The 17590-nt window shown below is 52.0% G+C and overlaps 1 protein-coding gene across 1 annotated transcript in view; it reads left to right on the top strand.

Annotated features, from left to right (window-relative positions):
* The window catches only part of MINDY4 (MINDY lysine 48 deubiquitinase 4), a gene marked incomplete at its 5' end in the record, with an annotated part of 122665 nt that overhangs the window by 76534 nt on the left and 28541 nt on the right, over positions 1–17590 (top strand). Inside the window, 4 exon segments of the mRNA NM_001131228.1 lie at positions 4360–4461; positions 6126–6189; positions 7304–7369; positions 12899–12966. Coding sequence (NP_001124700.1) covers positions 4360–4461; positions 6126–6189; positions 7304–7369; positions 12899–12966 — 300 coding nt within the window.

Raw genomic sequence — 17590 nt, 5'->3', positions numbered from 1 at the left:
TCCTCCTCTCACTTCCACTTCCCCTCTGAAGTTGGGGAATTCAAGGCCCAGATAAGGAGGGGTGCTTGCCCAAGGCCTCTGTGGACATTGGTAGCAGAACCCATGGTCCTGCAGCCCCAGGCCAGCCTTTCTACCCCCTATTGCAGCTTTTGACCCTGAGAGGGAGCAGACAGGGAGCTCCCCCAAATTGTCTATAGACTCTGTACATGGCTCCATGAGCATGTCACAGTGGACAGGTGAGGCTATTTTGAGAAAGTTAGGGTAGAAACATCTCTTTCATCTGAAACACTTGGGTAATTTAGATAAAAGCAGGATGTATTATTCCCTTAAGATCATTTATTTTCCGTATCTCTAGATAAATGTCTTTTTCCTGCACTTCATCTGTGAGGAATTCGACTTTTAAAGAAACTTCTCTTGGTTTAAGAGCCTGGCCGGGTGCCAGCCTCCTGGGAGGAGTCTGACTGATCAGGAAATGCAGACCTGTTTGTCACCCGGGTTCTGCCAGTGAAGGCGTGCGCTGAGCTATCTGGTAAAGGCCTGGGCGATTCAGACACAGCACCTTCCCCTGTCATCATCTGTGGGTGCAGGTTCTCACGCAGGCACATACAGCTCTGGCTAATCTGAGGTGGGTTAAATCCACGGTCCCCAGCCTTTTTGGCACGAGGGACTGGTTTTGTGGAAGACAATTTTTCCATGGACTGGAGGTGGGGGTGGGATGGTTTTGGTATGATTCAAGTGCATTACATTTATCATTAGATTCTCATAAGGAGCGCGCAGCCTAGATTCCTTGCATGCACAATTCACAGTAGGGTTCCTGCTCCCATGAGAGTCTAATGCCACTGCTGATCCGACAGCAGGCGGAACGCAGCTTCACTGGCTCGTCCACTGCTCACCTCCTGCTGTGCGGCCTGGTTCCTAACAGGCTACAGACCAGTGCCAGTCTGTGGCCTGGGGGTTGGGAACTCCTGAGTTAAAGACAGAGTGGCAGTGTTGGAATGATGCTTTGGGGGCATCTGACTCAGTACCTGCATTTGTAGGTAGGGAGGGCAACGGTTTCACCAGAACCTGTGAGCCAGGAATCCAGCCCAAGCCTCTTACCTGTCTGACCACTGTACTTTTTCCATCTCTACTGTGTTTTCTAGAAAACTGTCTCAAAAGAGAAAGATGGAGAAGGCCCAGGGAAGAATAAAGAGACTGGCAGAGTTACTAACTGGAAGCCAATGAAAAGAATGAGGACTTGTGCTTGGAGATGTGGTGGTTCAAAGGGGCTGTAAGCAGAGCCTGTAGGAGCAGGGGACAGGCCCTGCCCAAGAGCAAGATCTCTTGATTGTGTTACATGGTGCTGAAAAGACAGGGTCAAAGGCAAAGGAGGCTGGTTCCTGAAACCAGGTGCCCAGGGCAGTTGGTTCTACTTACCCAAGCTCTCCTTCCTTCCTCAGTGTTTATTTTTTCCAGTTTTTACTAACTATCTGATCTGAGTAAATCATTGTGTCTCCATGCCTCAGTTTTCCCATGTTACAAAGAGGATGTAATAGTACCTCCCTCATAGGGTTGCTTTAACAATTTGATGAAATAACGTGGAAACAGTTTATAGCAGTGTCTGGCACATGATAAATACTCTATATATGTGTGTGTTTTTGTTTGTTTGTTTGTTTGTTTTAGAGACAGGGTATCACTCTGTCACCTAGGCTAGAATGCAGTGGCACGATCATGGCCCACTGCAGCCTCCAACTCCTGGGCTCAAGCAATCCTCCTGCCTCAGCCTCCTGAGTAGCTGGGACTGCACGTGCCACCACACCTGGCTGATTTTTTAATTTTTCTAGACAGAGTCTTGCTATGTTGCCCGGGCTGTTCTCAAACTCCTGGCCTCAAGCGATCCTCCCACCCAGGGCTTCCCAAAGTGCTGGGATTACAAACACGAACCACTGCACCTGGCCAATGTTGGCTTTTAAAATCTTATTTGTTGCTACACTGAGAAGCTTCCAACTGAGAATTACCTGCTTCGGTAAGTTAGTGTAGAAGTGTTTGACAGGGGGTCTCCTTACTTCCAGATATGGATCTTTCCCAGCATAGGTGTTCTAGGCAGAAAGTACACTCCAGGCATGATTTTGTGTAACGTCTATCCATGTCGGGGAACACTGGTCACGCCTGTGTTGTAGGAAGACACGCCCCCACCCCCACCCCACGTGTATATGCAATGGTGATTGGACGGTGGGGTGAGATGGAGCAAAACTGCTGGTGGGGCACTGGCTGTAACAGCTGAACTGAGGGGCAGAACACCTTGGCCTGGGCCACACAGCAGGGGGAGGGTAGGCATGAGGTACTCAGGATGTGCAGTTGACAGTATATGGCCATCATTTGTATGAGAGCAGGGCATGAAGCAGGAGCTATGGAGGTGATGGAGTCACATTTACGGGTTCTGAGTCCAGTCCTTTCTCCTTTTTCTGATAAGCTCTGCTTTCCAGGGACCCCTTAGTCCTTGGTGTGGGCTCTCCTGAAACCTAGAGCAATGTTTTCTCATGGTTGTTTTCATAGTGAACCGTGACCTGGGCCAGTGCTCCCAGCAGCTGGGGCATCCGGTTCGGTGAATGCTTGGTAACTATTTCCTCCAAGGAACATGATGGGCTTCCTGAGGCCAAAGAAGTGTCAGGCAGTCGCTGTTTTATTTTCTTAAGTGCTTAAGTGCTTGTTGCTTGTCTCATTGGATTTGAAGGATTTCCAGTGTCAGAGGCTTGGTGTCACTTTCATATTAGATGTTGGAAATCCACTTTCCCCTTGTCATGGCCCAAGTGGGGACTTGATGTTTTCATAAAGACAATAGTAATAGGCACCATTGATTGAATAGTCACCACCTGCCAGCCACTGGTCCATGGACCTTACAAACATCTCGTTTAAAGCCACGAGGGAGGTGCAGTGGCCATTGCCAGTTTATGGATGAGGAAACTGAGGGGCCACTGTGTTCTGTCACCTTTTAAAGTAATTGGACCACAGCAGCCTAGGTGTAGGTCACTGGCTATGTGTCCCAGGCACCGGGCAGTGACCACATGCTGCCCACTGTGGTGGGCTGGGTCCTGGTCTCCTGGTTTCTTTTCTCCTGCCCTGGAAAAGAGGGACAAACTTTGGTGTTCTTCCTCCCCAGCACAGTTCCGCATGGAGCTCAGGAATTATTTGGTGACTGAAGGCAGAGAACCCCCTCCTCTGTATTCGTCTGAGCCCTAGCAGGGTCTTCATCAAGTCCTTTTGTTTGTTAGGGAGAGACCAGCTAGCTTCCGTATGAGTTTTTTAAAAATTTGCAGAATCCAAGAGAAGCCTAGAAGTACACCTCGAAGGAGTCCTGGGAATGTGAAATGGAAAGAAATATGTATATTCGGCTGTTTCCCTTCCCTCTCATTCAGTTCAAGCACCAGGGACCTCTTAGTTACCATTTTTATTATAGAGAGGTCTCTGCCATGTTTGATACAGCTGACTGCCTGTCCATTTGCTCCTACGACTGTGTCGTGGCACTCTCTCCTCGTTCTGCCCCTCTGACCCTTCCTCCTCTACCTCCGCTGATTCCTTAGAGTTCCACAGGGTTCCACCCTTGGCCACTGTCTCTGCTTTTCCTCATTGTCTCTGGGAAATCTGTGCCCAGCCCCAGCTGCTCTCTTGGGCTTTCTACATGTCTGACAGCCTTATCTAAAGATCTGAGTGCATCTCAAACTCAGTAAGTCTGAAGTGTGACTCATTATCTTCTATCTCCAGCTACCTCTTCCCAGCCACATTGTCCTTATTTTGCTTGATGGCACCACCATGTGCCCACTCAAAACACAGAACTCATCCTTGAATCTGTCCTGTCACTCATCCCCCACTCTCTGTGTCTAAATGTCCAGCAAGTGAGGCTGCTGTCCCCTTGGCCCTGGCAGTGAAGAGCACCTGCCTGTACATGCTACTGACTCCAGGGGCTTGGAGATGGACATGGCCAGGGCCAGGGCAGGGTCCTGAGATGGCAGTCATTCCTGAGCACTGCTGGCTGGGCCTCCCAGCCCCTGCCAGAACTCATAGCCCTTTCTCTCACACACTTCTGGGCCCCACCAAGCCTGCAGAGCCCTCTTTGCTCCTGTGGGCCCTTTCCTCTGCCTCCTCCTTCACCAGCCCCACCCAGGGCCTCCCACTTGAAGGCACCTCCTTTGGCCCTCAGCTGTGGAGACCCCTCTTTCCTGGGCTTTGCCTTGGGGCTCCTGGGCTGCAGGTGGCCCCTCTGCAGGCCAGGGAAAGAACAGGCCATCTGCGGAGGGGGCTGCCTGACCACACTAAGCAGAGCTGCACCATCTCAGCCTTGTGTCCACATGGTCATAAATGCCTTCCTTTTCTTGTCCGCAGGGGACTGCAGCCTTCAGATGCCCACCGGACCCGCTGCCTCGTCCTGGCCCTCGCAGACATTGTGTGGCGGGCAGGGGGCCGAGAGAGAGCCGTTGTCGCACTGTAAGTGGTTCCGAGGTCTGTGTTGCCGTGGCTCATCTTCTGCTGGCAGCTGCCAGCAAGCTGGCTGTGTATGCTCCTATCCTTGGGTCCTTCCGATACCCACCCTGTGCCACATGCTGGGATGAGCCCTGCAAGCCAGCCTGATGTGCTGAGCAGCTGCAGACTCAGGGAGAGCCCTGGCCTTCCATGCGGCCCTGCGATGCCCTCTCTGGGCTCCAGTTCTCATGTTGGAAGGCGTGGTCTGTCTGCCCTGCCTTCCTCCTAAGGAGCTCTGGGGTGACCCCTCAGAGGAAGCCTCTGAACCCTGCAGCCAGCTCCTCTCTATAGTTCTCTGATCTGGAGGCCTCGGGAAATAGCCCCTCAGGTTGAGTCAGTCCTGACCCCACTGTACTGCTCTTCCCAGTCCCCAAAGCACACTGCCATTTGCTCTCTCACTTGGGTCCCCATCCCATAAAGACTCAGGGAGGTGAGGTGGAGCCCAGGCCCTGGACCCAGTTATCCTGACCTGCATCGTTTCTTCACCGCTGGCCACATTCTACTGCATATAACCCACATGCAGGGTTTGCTGGCTCTTCAGCCTGATCCATCAGAGTGGAAGCATCGCTGTCCCAGCTGTGAGGCTAAGCGGCAGTAAAGGAGATCACTTTTGGGGCCAAGGACCATACTCTGGGGACACATTGGTCACTGTAGCATATTGCTTCAGAGAAAGGACTCTTAGGTCAGACTCCCAATGCTGTTGCTTATTGGCTGTGTGACGTTGGGCAATTGATGTAATCGCTCTGTTTACTTATCTGGAAAATGGGGATGATTATAACCATTACTTACTTGGATGGCTGTGAGACCTAAATGAGTCAGTATAAAGAAATGATATAAATATGATTATCAGTTTAAATCATTTTATCAATATGAATAACTGATAAATAATAATAATTGTGAAGTGCTTAGGACAGTATCTGGCACATACTAGCACCACGTTTTAGATATCGTTATTTGTTTTTGTTATTATTACTGTCACTTGTCTTTTGTACTCACTTTCCAGTTAACTTATTAACCCCGGCCCTTAGGATCTGCAGGGCAGCCCTGAGAACAGATCAGGCAGGAATTCAATTTCTCTCTGTTCTACAGATGAGGAAACAGAAGCCCAGAGAGGGAGGGTGGCTGGTCCAAGGCTACATAGCCACTAAAGGAGCACGGGGCCCCAAACCCGGCTCCGATTCCCGAACGTCTTGGGCTGCACACCCCTGGGGAGTGCACACCCAGGGGGAGCCTCAGAGAGGACGGAGGTGGAGTTCCTCCATCAGTGAAAACAAAGGGCAAGTCAGCATTCCGCAGTCTGGAAACACATTTGTCAGTTGTGGGTGAGAGTCAGACTTCCTACTGCCAGGGCTTGGGTTTGCGTTTGGTTATTCCAAGCTCTCCCTTTGCAGTCTTTTTTCCATTTCTTTTTTTTTTTTTTTTCTTTTAAATCCTGCTATTGGAGTTCTCTGGGCCCAGCCTAGTGGGTGAGTTCAAAGTGGGGAAAAACGAGAAACTCTTGGCTCCATTTTCTCTCTGGAGCCATCTTCTTCTTTGTCCTTATTTAATGACACATGTGGTTTCGCCCCGGCTGGAGGGCACGCCTTCTCTCCACTCAGAGGACTCATGCACCTTCCTTTCCTTTTTAGGGCTTCGAGAACACAGCAGTTCAGTCCAACAGGGAAATACAAAGCAGATGGAGTCTTAGAAACAGTACGACTTTCTGGAAAATTATCACGCAAACTTTGGCTTTGTTTGGGGACTGTCTCCTTTCATATAAGTAAATCCTTCCTCAGCTGGGGACAGGCTGGCCTTCTGCAGCCCAGGTCCCAGGAATCCTCATCCTGGGATTAGGGTGGGGACAGACGTGGGGTGGCTTTGGGGATGGGCTCCTGCTAGAGCTGGCTTTACGGCCAAAAGGCTGACTGGCTCCCTGTCCCCTCGAGGGTGTGCAGAGCTGAAGTCTGTACGGAATGCCTTTTGGTTAAGCCCCAGGCTTCCCTGTGTCCTTCTTCCTCTTTCTTTAGCATCTGCTCCAGGATTGTTGTGGGAGGGGGTGGGGCAGGGGTGGTAAGGAGAGGGAGAGAAAGTTAGAATGTGGGGAGGAACTTTAATAGCATGGAACACCAGCCATAAAGCCAGATCTAAGTCATAAACAATCGGGGAAATAATGGGAGACATACATTTTTGTATTTTGTAAAATATAAAAACAGTGAAGTTTTTCAGCTACCTCTTGCCAACCTCTTCACTGAGAATTTTTGTTTTAACAAATTAGTTTCATTTGACCTTGGTTTGGGCACGTGTTGCCCTGTGACCCTAATTGAGGGTCTTGCATTGTTGAATGTTTTCTCTTGAAGTGTTTTTTCCTGGCCTGCCTGAAAAAGCAAAGGAGACTCCTAAGGGCTGCTTCCTGCTGAACTCAGGACACGGCCTGTTGGCTTCCACCTGACCTGGCTATTGTGATTTGGATATGGCCCCTGCCTCATCCACCTCCCTGCCAGCCTCCTCTCTGATATCAGTGACTTGCCCATGGGGTGCAGCCCTCCCATGTTGGGGCCACACAGGATGCTGGAATTCTGGGGTCTCAGGCCCAGAGCTGCCGTAGGGCCACCTGAACCCTGGCGACTCCAGCGGTACCGTCCAGCCTTTCAGTCACATACAGGTATGGCCGTGCCTCTCAGCCCTGACTTGGGGATGCTGCTCTCTGATGCAGGGACATTCCCAAGTTGGATTTTGTAGCTACTAAAGCCAGGGAACAGAAGCTAATTCAGGATGGGGCACTGCGTGGGGCTTGGGCCACTTATCCTGAGTGTTTGTGTCTTCTCAGCTCACGCTTCACAGTTTGACCTGCTATGAGGACCTGGTGACTTTTCTTCAACAAAGCATTCATCAGGTATGAAGCATGCCTTACTCCTGTGGGATGTGCATCACTAAGCCTTCTGATTTCATTGTGGGAACAATGCTGTGAACTGGAGTTGTTCTCCCTGTCGTCCCACCCTGGGATGGCGAGGAAGCTGGGAAGGAGTGATGCTGGCCCCTGGTTGGGGGCTGAGGAGAATGGACTTGGGGTGAGGGATCTGGCTCCTGCCATTGCATCCTCCAGAGCTGGTCCTGGAGGCAGGGCACAGGGAGCAGCCACAGCCAGGGCTACCGACAGCAGAGCTGGACAGGTGGGGTCAGGACACAGGAAGCCGCTGTTAGATGGAGGTCACCAGAGCTTTCTCTCTGTCCGAGTGGAAGCAGCTGCCACTGGAATACAGGAGCTCTTTGTCAGTGGAGTGGGTCCTGGGACCAGCTGGTGAGGTGACCAGAAAGCGGCTTCTTGGGTGGGTTGGAGGGCTTAGCAGTGTGATACATACCTTGATTAGTATCCCTGGGGTGGTAGGGCTGCTCTAGGTGGGAGCTCTGGAGGCCCCCCACCTGCCAGAGGAGAGCTGTACATCCACTCCTGGCCATGAGCTGGGCGGGACGTGGCCAGGGCCAGACAGCAGCAGATCGCAGGGCTCCGGGAAGTCATGGCAGAGCTGTGGTATCACAGGCTCTGTGGGGAGGGGCTACACACTCCAGGGGTAAAGAACGCGGTCTCTGGAGCCGGTTGGCCTGGCTTGGAATCTCGATTCACCCTTCAGTAGCTCTCTGACCTCTAGCAACTTACTGAATCCTTCTGTACCTCACTTTCCTCATTTGTAAAATGTGGGTCAGAAAAACAGTGCCTGCCTCAGAGCATCATGCAAAGAGCCTAGGGCAGCTGGGCTGTGCTTGATGTTCTCAGTAGTTGTTAGCTTCTGTTGTTGACATTAGGATTGCCATTGTAATGATGCTCTAAGGGCAGCCTTGAGATGGGTTCTTTGTAGACATGTAGAAATGAGAGGGAAGCATTACAGAAGGCAGGTGTGGCCTGAGCTAAGGCCAGCAGACCCGCGACCTCTGAGACCCCCACTACGAGGCCTCACAATTCTGACATCTGTGTGTCAGGATTGAAGCAGAGGAAGAACACAGACCTTTCTCTCCTGGTATGCTGGCTGGTCCCTGAGCCTCACCTTGCCTTCCCTTTGGCCTTCTGGATGTGGGATCCATTCTTTTCGGCCCCACAGAAGGCACTGGAGGGTTTGGTGGTTAAGCCGGAGAGTGGGAGAACTTGTTGGAAATGGGACCAGGACTAAAGCTCCTGCTGTCAGACTGCCTTCCGCAGAACTTTCCCAAAGACCCTGAAGGCCTGGGCACAGCCCTGGGAAATGATCAGGCCCTGGCAGCACCAGATGTCCCTTGGGTAGGCAATGGGGCCTACCCTAGGAACAAAAGGAGGCAGATATCACCGGAGGGGCAATCCATCTGAAGTGCTTTCACCCCTCAACCCGGGGAGAGGCCTCAGGGCCTGTCCCAAAAGCATGGATTAGGATGGCTCCCTTTCCATGTGGGTTGCTCTGTCCAGGCGCATGAGAGAAGGAGTGCTGGCTGGGGCATCGGGAGCCCCAGGCTGTCTGTCCTTTGCTGCCTGTCCCCAGCTCTGGTTTTTCACTGGAGTCACTCAGTAGGCCATCTGCCGATGCGGTGTATCCACCACCTGGCCTGGGCAGAGGAGGCCTGGAGCAGGGGCCTGGGGGCCTCCTCCGGCTTATTCCTTATTCATATGTAGCCTTGGGAAAGTCACTGGGTCTCAGTTTCCTCATGTGGAAAATGGAAGATGGAGCAGTTATCAGGTAGCTTCCAGCTCTTCATCATCTAAGTGTGGTCCTCAAAGAAGAACCTTAAACACGTGGAGAAGGGTGTCTTCCAAATGCAGTACTAGGCAGTCTGAAGGAGCAGAAAGGAGACCTGCTGTTGATCCAGAGTGTCGTGAGAGTGCAGCAGTCACAGGAGAGACGAGCAGAGCCTGATGGCATCCGTGTGTGGGATCTGGCCAGGGTGGCCAGGAATGGGATCACCTGGTCACACTCCCAGCTGAAGCAGAACGTGGAGCCACCAGAGCCAGGAAAAGGAAGTGACTGGTGAGGCTTCAGGGACTAAGGTGGAGCCTGAGGGTGATTGCTCAAATGACCACAGATCCTGAGGTTTGTAGCTGCCCACTGATGGACTGGGGTGGCCGCTCAGCACCAGGACCTCTGCATCCTTGTCTATGAGATGGAGGCTCCCCCTCAGCCTGTACCCCGGGGCTTTGATGAAGCCTAACCAAGACAGGGACTGTGGAAGGGGTTCAGAGAGTGGGATTTGTTCCAGGGCGAGGGGGCCTCCTTTCAGTGATGCCTCTGGACTCAAAGCAGTCGCCTCCTCGCCTGGCTTTGGTCCTTGGTACAGGCGGTCAATATTTGGCCCTCCTCACTCTGGAAGGCAGCTCTCCTCCTGCAGTTTAATTCATGTTTTTGCTGGAAGCAGTTGAGCTGCCTCAGCACTGCCCTCACCAAATTCATTTTTCATGGCCTGGGCCTAAGAGGGGTTCCTCGTGCCAGGCCTGGAAATATACACCAAGCCATCTTTGCCCAAAATAAATAGCCTCCTTGCTATGTTTTCATTACTGCTCACCCTCTGGGCAAGGTGTCTGGCAGGCTCCTGGCCAGCTGGAGGATGCCCCCACCTCTGCCTCCCTTTGGAGTTCCTTGGTAGACTCAGGTCTCTGTGGAGTGCAGAGCAGCACTGGAAGAATGGCGCCTTCTTCCCAAGTGGCACCACTTTCTAGATCCTGATGGCAGTTTTCAGGCCAGTTGCCTTGCCTGACCTCGCCTTTCAATGCAGGCATGTTGCCCTGTGGCCTCCCATGTCTTGGCAGCTTGAATTTGATGAGATAATTGTAATAAAAGTTTTAAAAAACAAAATGGAATATTGGTGCCATTTAGTTGGGTTCCAGCAAGGGCAAGAAGCCTCAAGCAGGGTTCTTCCCCACCCACTGCAGAGAGGCATATCCAGGGCTCAGGGGGTCCCCTTGAGGGTGTTCCTAGGACTGGGGGGCAACGCTGGCATAAATGTAATAATAGTTCCCCAAATTTACACAGAGTTGGGGTTTACAGTGGGTTTCTGTGTCCGTTACTTCATTGCAGGCAGGTAGGCATTACAGGCATGGCGGAAGGGGAAACAGACCACAGACCAAGAAAGTACTGCAGCTGTCCCAGGACAGCATGTATGTCCATGGCAGAAGTAGGCAAGAATTCTAGAAGGAGAAACTGAGATCAAGAACACTTTGTGACTGTCCAAGGGGAGATGGAAATTTGTGGCAGATTAGGTAGGCTTTCTATGGAAAGGGACACCGAGACCAAGAGCTTCGTGACTTCCCTAGGCAGCATGCAGAGCTGGGACAAGGGGCTGGTGGCCCAAGTCCTCCTGAGCCTGCGTCCCCCTGTGCAGGGGAAGATATCAGCATTACTCTTTGCCATTGTCAGAGCACTTCCACAGACATTGTCTCAAGAATGTGCACCATAAGCCAAGGAAATAGGCCAGGTGGGTGTTCATTAGTCTTGTTTTGCAAAGAGGAAACTGAGGGCAGCAGAAATGAAGTGACTGGCCTGAGATCACAGAATTAAGATGAGGTTGATTTAACATTGTTGTTGATTCATTCATTCCATTCCTACTTCCAAAAAAAGATTGGAAGTTGCTTTTAAAAGAAAATGATGTCCTCAGGGCTCTGCTGTGCCCCCGCATAGTCAGCTTGCTCTTTCTTGCCTGTGGACCTTTGCACGTGCTTCTCCTTTTGGAGCAACGTTCACTTTTCTGATTCCTTACTGTCCCTTAGGTTTCTGTTCAGACATCGCTTGCTCCAAAAACCCTTCCTTGATACTCCCTCCCCAAACTTGAAGTCTGTGTTGAAGGCCCTTCCTGTGTGTTTTTGAAGGAGCGTGCATTTCTGTCATGGCAGAACCCCTTCTCCCGGCCTTTTCAAGTTGCTTATTGTTTTTTCTTCCCTAAGTTACTTCCCCAAGAGGAGAGATCCATATCCACCTTGTTAACAAGTACAGCCTTAGCCAGGAGCATCCTCTTGGCACAGAAATTTCACCAATACAATTTTTTTAAAAAGACTAATTGACCAAGTGAATTCCTGGATGACAATAAAGAGTATATTTTGAGGAAAAGAAAAGGTAATTTTATCAGAAGCTTGAGCTGCAATAGTTACCATAGTAGAGCAGCATATTTGGCTCTGAGCTTCCTGGCAGCCAAGGCAAAAATGTAAACATGGTAAGTTTTATAATTTTCATTGTCTGTTCCAGGAGAAACAAGTTGGGATTTTTTTTTGTTCTAATTTTAAGTCCAAAATGTGATTACACATAAGGAACACTGACTATTATAACAGGCAGTGTCTTCAGTCACAGTTCATGGTTTCCAAAGTGGAATGGATGAGGCCTTCACACTGACTTGCAGGTGGGGATGGTGTTTCTCCAGGGAGCAGAAGTGACATGGCCCATCCCAGTAGGCTGTGGCCCACTGGGCTCACTGGACAGATGGGCAGGGCAGAGCCAGCTTTGTTTTAACAGCTAACACAGGTGCCAGGCCCTGTTTGAAGTGCGTTGTAAGGATTAACTCATGTAATTTTCACAACTTGATAAGGGTAGATGCTGTGATTATTACCCTCTTTTTACAGATGAGAAGACTGAGGATAGAGAAGTCCAGGAATGTTTCCATGGTCACATAGCAAGGAGTGGCAGAGCGAGGATTTAAATTAGGTGGACAGGCCCCGGGACACCAGCTCCAAACCAGAGTTGGGAGGAGGACTCACTTTGGATGCAAAATCTAAGGGGGTGCCAAAAATCTCAGAAATTAGCAAAACCTATCTTTTTTAAAAATCAAAGTTAATCAGAAAAATCCACAATGAACAAAATACCAAAATGTTGATGTTTTAAAATATATATATAAAAATTTAAGACATGCATCTACATGGCTGCCTCCTTCACCTTGCCGGATCCTGACTCTGCTCCAAACCTGCTCTCTGCTGCTCTCAGCACAGCACAGTTCTTCTGAGTAAGGGATCTGGAATTAGAGGTCCCTGGAGTCCCAGTGTGCTGCTGACAAGCTGTGCGGCCTCGAGCCGGTCACTCAGTTTCTGAGCCTCAGTTCCACATATGCTAGAGGGCAGTAATCATAGTACTGTCCCCCAGGCCTGTTAGAGTGTTCGGGGTGATAATGCCCATTAGACGCTTGCACCATAATGGAGCTGGCCATGACTGTTGCTGTCTTGTGAGTTTTGAGGACTCTGAGGTCACTGATGCTCTCTGTGGTGGCCCCTGCATCACCCTCACTCTGCTGTCATTGTCATTCAGGCTGTTCCAATGTCCCGTCCTTTAGGAGGTCAGCCTTAGGGCCACCCAGCAACCCCAGGGCTGGGCTGGAGGCAGTTGGCTCAGGGCAGGCTGCTCCCTGGGATGTGGCTCCCACAGAGGTGTGGGGCTGGGAAGAGGGAGGTGCAAATGGGATGGAGCTCATTTTTCTCTCCCCCTCCCAGTTTGAAGTGGGCCCCCATGGCTGCATCCTGCTCACCCTGTCTGCCATCCTGTCCAGGTCTACGGAGCTGTGAGTATCTTTCTCCCTCAACTCCCTGGGGCTGGGCTGGTCTGCCTTGTTCACTGCTGCCTCCCTAGAGCCCAGGATGGTGCTTGGCACATGTTGAGGGCTCTGTGAGTGTTGTGGAAAGGATGAATGAAGCAGTGGAGTAGGGGAAAGTCTGCTGGTGGAGGAGAGAAAGTAGTCACATTCTACATGTACACGTGTCTAGGGCTACCATGTGTGTGGCAGACAACCTGAAAGACACGCCACCAGCCCTCGAGGAGCTTGCCTGGAACTGCAGTATGTGCACACTTGAGCACTCAGGGGGATGCCCCTGGCACTTGTGCAGGGGATGGACAATTGAGGCTGGGACCCAGGAGATGGCTGAGGGCCCTCTAGAGCTCAGGACAGGAAGGCCTCGCTGTAGACCAAGGCAGCCCTGCAGCTGCGTAGACAAGGCTGGCATCCTGGGTGGTGAATGGGCGGTGGCCAGTGGGCCCTGGAGGCAGGGAGAGGTGGCAGGGCGGCTTGTCCTAATCTCCTCTGCCTGACCCCTTTTGGCAGGGTCTATGCTGACTCTGTATCAGGTGGAACATGGTCCCCCAGCCTGCCCCACAGCTGGAGTTTCCCCATGAAGCTCATTCGCTAGGAGTTTTTTAGGCCTCTTTGTCTGTATTTGTCACCTGGGCATGTCACCAGGAAGTGTAGCAGATTAATAGCACATGAATGGTTGTGGAAAGTACAGTCAATTGCCCCATTCACTTGCAAGCAGAGGACAGAGCCCTGGGGGCCTGGAGTCCTGGGAGAGTGAATCTTACTTTAAGGGGTACATGGTGGGGAGGATTTGGGAACAGCTCTCAGCAGGTGGGCCCTGGGAAGTGGGGAGGCAGGGTGAGTAGCCTTGTGGTGCCCAGGGGCGGGAGGTCACAGCAGGAGACACTTCTTTCCCGGCCTGGTTGGGTCTGGTCGGCGCCCTCCCTGTTTCCAGGGGCCTCTGCTGTGGATTCGGGGGAGGACAGTGGGGACTCTGTGGCCTCGTGCACCAGGCTGCCTGCTGCTTGCTGCTTCTGACCTTATTAAATGCGTGTGAGCGCACAGCGCTTTCCAACTTCTAATCCTGCCGTAATGATATGATTCATTCCTGGCGTGGACTCACGTGCATGGAGACCATAAGCTGCACCACCTTCTCCCCAGGACTGGGTTTACTCTTGGTTTGGCTCATTCCTGGGCTGACGGGTTGGGTGGGAGTCTCCAGATCTCCCTGAGGGGAAGCTGCACTCTCAGGAGGGCCAGGCTCAATGATGCCAGTCTCAGCGCCCCCATCCATGTGGGGGCCCTCTGCCTCTGGGAGTCTAGGGCTCTGTGCTCGAGTGTGTCAGTTCTGGTGGTCACTGGGAGTGGGTGCCTTGTTACATGCATGCTCCTGCATGTAGCCCTGTCCCTCTGAAGGGGGCTTCAGGGTTCCGTGCCCAGCCAGTCTTCATGTTGTGCACAGCTGGGGGACTAGGGCTGCTTCTTCCCCCTCCCTACCCTTTCCAATCAAGCTGGGCACCTGTGGGGAATTAGTGTGGGGAATGCTGCCCTGCTGGACCTGCACAGCCTCAAGCTTATGGGCCTGAAGTCACACCCCTGCCAACACGCATACACAAACACAAACATGGATACACACAGATATACAGATGCGCATACATGGCCACACACAGAGACACACACACAGACACACAAAAACTCACAAAGACATGGACACACACAGAGACACATAGTCCAGCTATTCTTCCAGGACATCTGAGGCCCTTCCCTGGGTCCTGCAGGCAGATGGTCAAGGCCCCTGGGGCAGTACAGGCCTCTGCCTCCCAGAGGGCCCAAATAGAGCCCTGCTATGGTGTTCGGGCCAGGCAGGCAGGCAGGCATGGATTGGGCTTCATCTTACCCTGTGGCCTCCCCTTTCCTTCTCCTAAGACAACAGTGTGTAGGCAGGTCTCATTGCCAGCGGTAAGGATAGCATCTGTGAAGCTTCCCGTGTGCCAGGCCCTTTGCCTTAACATTTTACGCACAAACGCATCGAGTCCGCAGCAGCCCTGTTAGGTGGGCGCTGCTGTGAGTGCTGTCACCATCCCTGTTTTTCAGAGGAGGAAGCAAGGCTGAGGGAGGTGAGTAGGCTTCAAGATTATACAGCAAGTAAAACTGGTGGCCTTGGGCCCCACCCAGGCCATCTGGCCCCAGAGCTGGCTTTTTGGGTTTGCTGTTTGAAAACGTGAACTTTGGAAAAAGTTGGTTGGTTTTAGGCCTGACTCTCTACTCCTCTGAATAGAGCTGGAGTTTCTTCCTCTAAAGTGGGAGTGAGAATTCCTGCCTCATAAGATGTAGCTGTAAGCACAGCTCCTGGTGGGTACAAGCCGGGAATAATGGCCACGGCTGGTCCGACCCTATCCCAGGAGCTCAAATGGCTCTGTGTGTCTTCTTGTCTTTCCTTGCCTGCAGCCTTGGCCTGGGGCCCTGTGGTGGAGGCCGTGCTGCCATCTCAGTAGGCACAGCCACAGGGATGTCCAGCAATTCCTGATGGGGCTTCTGTGGTGACACTCACCCTTGGCAGGCATGTCTAGAGCAACCGAGAGCTCCTTGTGCTGAGTGCCACTGTGAGGGGTGAGGAGGGGCTGTGGGACCAAGCGCCACCCAGGGGCATGCAGTTCAGAAGTGTGCTTGAGAAAACACTCAGCTCTTTCTGATTTGTTCAAGTTCAAGAGAACTTTAGTCAAGCTTGTAGTTAAACTGAGAGCTTCAAGTGAGGAACAGAGCAGGCCTTGGGCAGCCTGTGCTGCCTGGGGGCTCCTCCAGTGCTCCCTCCTGACTGTTGCATGCTTCCCCCGAGAGGCTGCAGGAGATGTGAGCATCTGAGTGGAGCTAACCCTCCCACCCCACTTGGGGCCCAGGGGAGACTCCTGAAGAGGAAAGACAGGAATGCCAGCAAGGATGGGAATAGGCAGCCTGGGCAGTCAGGGCGCTGCCCAGATCCCATGAGACAGCCATACTGAAATTATTTCAGATAATGTGCTAGCATTCCTGCATGTGGGAGTGTGCCCGTGAATAAGCCATTCTCTGGCCTTCCAGAGGGTAGTCCCTAGAACAGCCCGCTCCTCTCACATGCCAGGCACACTGCACTCCAGCGGCACTCCCTGCATCCCGGCACCTCCAGCCTTGGCTCTTCGAGGGATACCAGGCTCTGCTGAAGGTTTGCAGTGATTCACAGGGCAATGATAACAGTTCTGGGGCTGGAATCCCACCTCTGCCTGCTGCCTCCAGGGCTAGCAGCCGGCAAATGCCTTTCTCTACAGACATTTGGACACTTGGGTGCAAATGTCACCCACCTCAGGCTCCATTAGGTTTGTCCAGGGAAGCCCAGTGGGGTGGCAAGTCACAGAAAAGCACTCACTTGTTGACCACAAGAACAGCATCAGGATACCTAGGTCCTCAGCGCAGCTCAGTCACCCACAGCCGTGTGGCTGACCCAGCCTGTGCCTTAGGTTCTTTATCTAACAGGAGGGGTTGGGCTGGTGCTTTTTAAACCATGTTTGTAATGAAAACAAAATCTGATTTTTTTTACCCAAATAAGTTTTATTTTCAAGCTCACTGTGTGAAGCAGATGCAGCAGAATGACTTTGATTAGAGCGGCAGAGGTGAGAGGGAGAGGCCCCTGCTGCCCCTCCCCAGCCTGCCAATCCAGCACCAACCCCTGCTCTCCAGCCACCGTCCCTGAGACCCCCCTTTGGAGAAGCCCCAGCTCTGCATACACAGCTTAAAAACCTCAGGACCAGATGATCGCTAAGGGCCTTCCTGTTCTGGGGTTCAGATTCAGCTTTGCCAAAGAACCCTCTGATGCCATTTCAGGGCAATCTGTTACCACTTTGGGCAATTGAAAACATGTCCTGGTAGCAAAAAGAGACAGCTGAGTCTCCAGGACCAACTGCAGTTCAGCTCGAGAGAAGCAGAGTGGTGGGCTGGGAAAACCCAGCCAGTTCTTTACAAATACAGCGTGTGTATGTGTACATTTGTGGTGGTGTGATAGTGTGTGCGTGGATGGGAGAGACTGGTGACACTGTATGGCCAGGTGTGAGATGACATGGGTGTTGGTGGTTGTGTTGGAGATTGTGTGAAGGGTGACTTGATTGTGTACATGTGCATGTGATTGTGGTGTGTGATGGAGAGGGCATGGTGGTCCCTCCCTCCTGGTGAGGGTTCTCTGACTCATGCCTGGGCACTGGAGGCTTCTCTTCTTTGGCTCTTGCACCAAAGTCAGTGCCTCCTGTCTGTTGGCCATTCCTAACCCAGACCAGAGACAGGGTGAGGACACCATGGACAGATGTAAACCTAGCCAAGTGCTGCTGACCACTGCCTGCCTGGCCACTTCATTGTCAGAGGCCCCAAGAACAGTCAAGAAACAGACCTTTGAGGTTTGTTTATCCCAGGCTGTGCAAAGCCTTGTGAAGGTTTTTTTTCCACTTGATTTCAAGCCGTTTATTTTCTTTTCTAAGATCTCGAATTGCTTACGGTAAATCTCATGCAGGATTTCATGCTCGCCAAGCTTTGCTGCTTTTCAAACCACATGGCTAGAACTTTCCCCAGGGAGCTCTCGCAAGCCCCAAGGATGCTCAGG

This window comes from Pongo abelii, chromosome 6, assembly GCF_028885655.2.
Source record: "Pongo abelii isolate AG06213 chromosome 6, NHGRI_mPonAbe1-v2.0_pri, whole genome shotgun sequence".
Taxonomy (NCBI): domain Eukaryota; kingdom Metazoa; phylum Chordata; class Mammalia; order Primates; family Hominidae; genus Pongo; species Pongo abelii.
The sequence above is the reverse complement of the archived record's forward strand: the minus strand, read 5'-3'. Positions and strand labels throughout refer to the sequence as shown.